Below are 7,486 nucleotides of genomic sequence, written 5' to 3'. Positions count from 1 at the left end.
CCAAAAAAACACCTTTGACCAACTTTGACTTGAAAAGTTGGATCAAATGTACTTTCTTCTTTCTTCTTCTTCAAGAACAACTTGAAGATACCAAGAACACATAGACCACCAAGAACACACACTAAACCCCAATACACTCAAATAACCTCGAAATTGGCTCAAAATTTAGGATTTTCTTCCCTTCAACTAAGAGAACAAAGCCCACTAATTATTAACCTCCAATTTCGCCTCAATCAAAAGACCCACTTTCAAAATTTGAAAAGTTTGAAACCCTTTAATGGTAACTTAACTTCTACACCTCCAAATTGAACAAAAATTGAAACCTAGACTCAAAAAAAAACACTAGGGAACAAGGATCTAGTGTCAAAAATAACAAATCAAAATTTAAAAAAATTCAGATTTTTTTCTTTTGACAATTCTTTTTGGACTCTTTTTTTTTTTAAACCAAGACTAGATTTGTAAGAACAAATCTAAACCTAGGCTCTTGATACCAAATGATAAGGGTTCCAATTAGGGATGAAACCAATTGAAATCAAATGGGGAAAGAAACAACACAAAAAGTAAGATAGATGAGAAATAAGAGATAAGAAGAGAAGAAAGAAAGGCAATTGAATAAACAATCAACCAAGGAAGAAGAGAAACTTATATTCGAAAAGAAACAACTCACATTGAAAACCATAAATGAGCAATCTCAAGTGAAATCAATGTTAAAGAAGTTCTAAAACAACAATGAGAATCCACCCATCACTAATCTAGATTAAGCTACACTAAGCCAGACTATCCTAAAGGGATTCCACCCTTAAACTACACTCTTGAAAGAGTTTGTTCATTTCACATTCAAAATCCATATAGTCTCCCCCTTCCAAAATAAAAGAGACTACTATTTATACTAATAAAATAAAGAAGACACTTATTTGACAATTTTACCCTTAATGAGGTAAGAGCCTTGTTTGGTTGTCTTCTTTTGTGAATTCTTGAAATTATGAGATGACCATTTGCACAAATGGCCTCTTTCTTCTTTCTCTTCACTTAGATGGACCTTCCACACATTGTACTTCTTGATTTTGTGTCCATCAAGCTCCTCTAATGCTTTTACGCGATCCATGCTATCCATGTTGTTATCAGATAAGTTTCTTGCTTATGATCTACATGGTTTTACAAGGTCTAGATTCGAGGACTCAATCCCATCTACTTGCATATGGTGATATTCATTCTTGTGTGGGTAGCATATCTTATGTTAGTAGTGGTATCAATAGGGCAAATAAGAGTCTCCTTGACTTGATGCTTTGCAATCCTTTTCCTTTTGACCCTGGTGTCACTTTTAAGTATTCCAATTTGGGTGGGGAATACTAATGTGCTTGAACCTACTCATGAATTGGGAATAATTACTTTCTTGAAGTTCTCTAGTGCATTGGATGGGGTCTTAATTTGGATCAACACTACTTATGCCTTCGCACTTAGGTATGAGAGTATTCATGTAATACTTGACATAAGGGAGGCCTTGTGCTTGTTTGAATGTGGGACCAATGAGGGCTTACTTATGAGGTTGTTTAAGTGTATTGGTTTCTACCCCTTTGCCAATGTTTCTCACTTAACCAAGTATTTATTGCTTTGATGGGTTACAAACCCATGGTTAATATCTGTGATGCTTGGTTATATGTTAAATTTGTACATCATTGGCATGGTGATGAAATTGTTTTTGCTAGTGTTAACCCTCATGCCATGAGGATCTTGTTCTTGTTTACTTCCCCTATGGTTTTGCAAGGTATGTATTCGAGGACGAATCCTTTTCAAGAAAGGGAGAATGATGTAAAATGGATTACATCAAGCCTATCTATTCATGAACTTGAATGCTTTGATGGAGTGTTCACAAGGGTGGAGGTTGTTTGGCATGTATGGATGCCAAGATGGGAGTTCCATGCCTTGCATGGGAACATATGCACCTTGAAGGAGCTCCGAGTTGGGCAACACCATGCTTGGATGATAGCTTGGAGCATGGGAGGCCTAACAAAGTGAGGAGGAGCAAGTGAAGAATGTGCTCCATTCGGCTAGCTGAAGGACACTTCAGCGACTCGCCAAAGCCCTTTGGCTAGGGTTCCAAGGAGCTATGAAGGGGAAAGATGCTCATTAGGCCAGCTGAAGACCATTACTCCATCCCTCCATATAGAATGGCCCCAGCAGAATTACGGGAGTTGAAGGAGCAATTAAAAGACCTACTAGAAAAAGGATTCTTAAGGCCTAGTATGTCCCTATGGGGAGCACCAGTTTTGTTTGTACGTAAGAAAGATAGCTCGTTAAGAATGTGTATTGACTACCGGCAGTTGAATAAGGTAACGATTAAGAACAAATATCCCCTCGTGAGAATTGATGATTTGTTTGATCAGTTACAAGGTGCTAAGTGTTTTTCAAAGATCGACTTGAGGTTGGGTTATCACCAAGTAAGGGTGAAAGATAAGGATATTCCCAAGACAGCTTTCGGACACGGTATGGTCATTTTGAGTTAGTCATGTCATTCGGGCTAACAAATGCACCAACAACTTTTATGGATTTGATGAATAGGGTGTTCAAGCCATTTTCTAGATGTGTTCGTGATAGTATTCATAGATGACATTTTGGTGTATTTAAGATCGGAAGATGACCATGCTAATCACTTGCGACAGATTTTACTAATTCTTTATGATCGTAAGTTGTATGCAAAGTTCTCTAAATGTGAGTTCTGGCTGAAATCTATGGCATTCTTAGGTCATATTGTATCCGATGAAGGAATAAGTGTTGATAACCAGAAGATAGAGGCCGTGAAAAACTGGCCAAGATCTACAACGCCTACGGAGATCCGTATTGTTCTTGGATTGGTAGGTTATTACAGAAGGTTCGTTGAAGGATTCTCTTCCATTGCTTCACCCTTAAAAAAGCTAACATACAAAGAAACCAAGTTTCAATGGAGTGATGCATGTGAAAGAAGCTTTCAAGGGGTTATTGTGCAAAATGTGGCAGAATCCTCATTAGTAGTGGAAGTGAAAGAGAAGCAGTACACTGATCTTATTCTAATAAAGCTTAAGGAGAATGTACAACAGGGTATGACAAAGGCATTTGAGCTTACGCAAGAGGGAGTACTTCAATGTCAAAACAGATTGTGTATACCTATTGTAGATGAATTAAGAAACATGATTATGACGGAAGCACATCATTCGAGATATGAGGGAGGTAAAACCTTTAATCCTAAATCTTCTAAACCTTCAACTTCTATTCAATGTCACAAATGTCATGGAAGGGGGCATATGATGCATGAATGTCCAAGTAGAAGAAACATCCTACTTAGAGAGAATGGAGAATATGAGAGTGAAAAAAGTGAGGGGGAAGAAGAAGAGGGAGAAGGTGTAAGTGAGGAAGATGATTTGGAACTGCCTAATGATGGTATAATTGGGGTGGTTAGGAGAATTATGACTATCAATTTGGGTAGTGTTGATGAAGGGCAGAGAGAGAATTTGTTTCATACTAGGTGTGGGATAAAAGGAAAGACTTATTCTATGATTATTGATGGGGGAAGTTGTGCAAATGTGGTGAGTTCATACTTGGTGGATAAACTAGGAATTGCATGCATGAAGCGCTCTACCCCATATAGGCTCCAATGGTTGAATGATTGTGGAGAAGTAAAAGTAAACAAACAATGCATGATTTCATTCAATGTTGGTAGGTATGAAGATGAGATTCTTTGTGATGTAGTTCCAATGCAAGCATGTCATGTTTTACTTGGCCGACCTTGGCAGTATGATAGGGATACTACTCATCATGGGAGAAAGAATAGGTATAGTCTTCTGCATAATGGTAAGAAGTATACTCTTGCACCATTATCTCCTTCTCAAGTGTTTGAAGATCAAAAACGATTGAGGGAAACAATGGGAAAACAAAAGGGAGAGGTAAAAAGTGAGCTTGAGGGAAAAGAAAATGGCCAAGAGATAGAAAAAAAGAGAGATGGCCGAGATAAAGAGAGAGAGGGCAGCGATCTAAGTAAAGAGGTAAAAGACGGTGTGAGTAAAAAAATAAAATGTTTTGGTGAGAGGAAAGAGGCTAAGGAAAAGAAAAATGAGAGCCTTTATATAAAAGCCAAAGAGTGTTTGAATGCTAGGAGAGAGGGACTGCCCATAATACTACTTACTTACAAAGAAGTATTGATTAATTTTGAACAACTAACTCCTTTGCCAAATAGTGTTTCTTCTCTTTTGCAGAATTTTGAAGATGTTTTTCCTGATGACACTCCAAAGGGATTGCCACCTTTGAGAGGGATTGAGCACCAAATAGACTTTGTGCCTGGGTCTCAACTTCCTAATAGGCCTGCCTATAGGAGCAATCCTGAAGAGACCAAAGAATTACAACGGCAAGTTGAAGAATTGCTTGTAAAGGGATTTGTTCGAGAGAGTATGAGCCCATGCTCTGTTCCAGTCCTATTGGTCCCCAAAAAGGATGGAACATGGAGGATGTGTGTAGATTGTCGAGCCATCAACAAGATAACGGTAAAGTATCGCCATCCTATCCCTCGTCTTGATGACAGGTTGGACCAACTGTATGGTTCCAAAATCTTTTCTAAAATTGATCTAAAGAGTGGTTACCATCAGATTCGTATGAATCCTGGAGATGAATGGAAAACTGCTTTTAAGACCAAATATGGACTTTATGAGTGGTTAGTTATGCCCTTTGGCTTGACTAATGCACCAAGCACTTTTATGAGACTAATGAATCATGTTTTTAAAGATTTCCATGGAAAATTTATTGTGGTGTATTTTGATGACATCTTGATCTTTTCTCAAAATCTGGATGAACACCTAGAGCACTTAAAACAAGTTTTTGAAGTTCTTAGAAATCAGCGCTTATTTGCTAATCTCAAAAAGTGTACTTTCTGTGTGGATCGTGTGGTTTTCTTAGGTTTTGTGGTCAGTTCTAAGGGAGTTGAAGTAGATGATGAGAAAATCAAGGCAATAAAAGAATGGCCTAAACCTAATAGTGTAACTGAAGTTAGGAGTTTTCATGGACTTGCTAGTTTTTATAGGAGGTTTGTGCGAGACTTTAGCACCATTGCTGCTCCTTTAACTGAAGTTATTAAAAAAGATAAGGTTTTTACATGGGGAAAGGAACAAGATGATGCATTTAACTTGCTGAAGGATAAATTGTGTTCTGCGCCTCTTTTGCAATTGCCTGATTTTTCTAAGTCTTTTGAAGTTGAGTGTGATGCCTCTGGTAAGGGCATAGGTGCAGTTTTGATGCAAGACTCCAAGCCAATTGCCTACTTTAGTGAAAAGCTAAGTGGAGCAACATTGAACTACTCAACTTATGATAAGGAGCTATATGCCTTGGTGAGGGCGTTAGCTACATGGCAGCACTACTTGTGGCCTCGAGAATTTGTGGTCAAGACTGATCATGAGTCATTAAAATACTTGAAGAGCCAAGGTAAACTTAGTCGTAGGCATGCTAAATGGGTAGAGTTTATTGAAACTTTTCCTTATGTAATTGCTTACAAACAAGGAAAGGAGAATGTGGTTGCTGATGCATTCTCAAGAAGGTATGTTTTGATCTCTACTCTTACTTCAAAGTTATTGGGTTTTGACCAAATCAAGTTCCTCTATGCTAATGATTCTGATTTTGGTGAGATTTTTGCTGAATGTAAGTTAGGTCCTTTTGAGAAATTTAATCTTCAAGATGAATTTCTATTCAAGGAAAATAAATTATGTGTTCCTAACTGCTCGTTGCGTGAACTATTTGTTAGGGAAGCACATTGTGGAGGGCTAATGGGACATTTTGGTGTACCCAAAACACTGGAAATACTTTCTGAACATTTTTATTGGCCTAGCATGAGAAAGGATGTTGAAAAAGTGTGTTCTTATTGTCTTGAATGTAAACAGGCTAAGTCTAGAACATTGCCGCATGGTCTTTATACTCCTTTACCTGTTTCTAATTCCCCTTGGATTGATATTTCTATGGATTTCATATTGGGGCTGCCAAGGACTAAGTATGGTAAGGATAGTATATTTGTGGTAGTAGATAGATTTTCTAAAATGGCTCGTTTTATCCCATGTAAAAAGACTAATGATGCATCTCATGTGGCTGACTTGTTTGTAAAGGAAGTGGTTAAATTGCATGGAATACCTAGAACTATTGTTAGTGATAGGGATGCCAAGTTCTTAAGTCACTTTTGGAGAATTCTTTGGGGAAAGTTGGGAACTAAATTGCTATTTTCTACATCTTGTCACCCACAAACGGACGGGCAAACGGAAGTGGTTAATAGAACTTTAGGGAACATGTTGAGGGCTATTTTGAAAGGAAAGTTGACTTCTTGGGAAGATTACTTACCTATTGTAGAATTTGCTTATAATAGGACCTTCTATTCTTCTACTGGTAAGACTCCTTTTGAAGTTGTATATGGATTCAACCCCCTTACCCCCCTTGATTTATTGCCTTTGCCTACTAATGATTTTGCTAATCTTGATGGTAAGAAGAAGGCTGATATGATGAAGAAAATTCATGAACAAACAAGGCTTGCAATTGAAAAGAAGAACAAGGAAGTTGCATTGCCAAGGAATAAGGGCAGAAAATATGTTGTTTTTAAACCTGGTGACTTGGTTTGGGTGCATATGCGAAAGGAAAGACCAAACTAGATCCTAGAGGAAGTGGGCCATACAAAGTCCTTGAAAGGATTGGAGACAATGCTTATAAACTTGATCTTCCTGGTGAGTTCCAAGTTAGTGCTACTTTTAATGTTTCTGATCTTTCCCATTTTGATGCAGATTTGAATTCGAGGACGAATTCTCTTCAAGAAAAGGGGAATGATAGCATCCAAGGAAGCTCTACTCCATTGAAGGACAAGGATGACGCTTTAGAAACTCCAAGGAGGCCCATAACAAGATCTCAAACCAAGGAGTTCAATGATAAGCTCAATGGGCTTCAATCGCTGATCCAAAGGTTTCTTATTGGGGAAGAAGAGCTCAAGCCCAAGGGAGAGGAATTGTCCAAATGCTACAATTATTTGGTGGCCCAAATTCAAGCCCAAGATGAGGAATTTTAAGGTCCAATTTCGTGCAAAAAAGGTCAAGAAGAGTCCAAGAATCAGCCACAACAAGAGTTGCTTTCTGCCCAAGTTTTGAGAGAAGACTAGTCAAACTTTCCAAGATTGTCAAGATTCTTTTCCTAGTTGGGATTTACCTTATTTATTTATTTATATATAGGTTATTAATATTTTCCTTAGTCTATTTATGGTCTCCTAAGTACCATTTAATGCTTTCCTAGAAGTACTAAATTTGTTCCTAGTTAGGTTACTTTATTTCCTTTCTAGAGTAGGATTCCTTGTAATTGTTTTTTTAGGGTTTGGCTTCTTGGACGTTTTTCCCTTCTCCTATATATAGGAGTCCTTTTCATTCATTAAAGACAATTTAGATTGATATTAATAATATTTGGGAGAGTTCTTTGAACCTTTGTGACTTGTTCTTTGAGAATTTAT

The 7,486-nt window shown here is 37.7% G+C and overlaps 1 protein-coding gene across 1 annotated transcript; it reads left to right on the top strand.

Annotated features, from left to right (window-relative positions):
• Positions 1 to 2,120: 2,120 nt before the first annotated feature.
• On the top strand, positions 2,121 to 6,910 carry LOC125839116 (transposon Ty3-G Gag-Pol polyprotein; the record flags this gene model as incomplete). Its single annotated transcript, XM_049518087.1, is given in 8 exon segments — positions 2,121 to 2,273; positions 2,385 to 2,484; positions 2,743 to 3,110; positions 3,252 to 3,917; positions 4,080 to 4,379; positions 4,461 to 6,029; positions 6,393 to 6,636; positions 6,639 to 6,910. Coding segments are annotated over 8 exon segments (3,672 nt in total), but the record flags the coding sequence as incomplete, so codon positions are not given.
• Between the last annotated feature and the right edge of the window lie 576 nt (positions 6,911 to 7,486).

The sequence above is a fragment of the Solanum verrucosum genome, unplaced genomic scaffold, assembly GCF_900185275.1.
Source record: "Solanum verrucosum unplaced genomic scaffold, falcon-dt-bn FXZP01000030.1, whole genome shotgun sequence".
NCBI classification, from domain to species: Eukaryota; Viridiplantae; Streptophyta; class Magnoliopsida; order Solanales; family Solanaceae; genus Solanum; species Solanum verrucosum.
The sequence above is the reverse complement of the archived record's forward strand: the minus strand, read 5'-3'. Positions and strand labels throughout refer to the sequence as shown.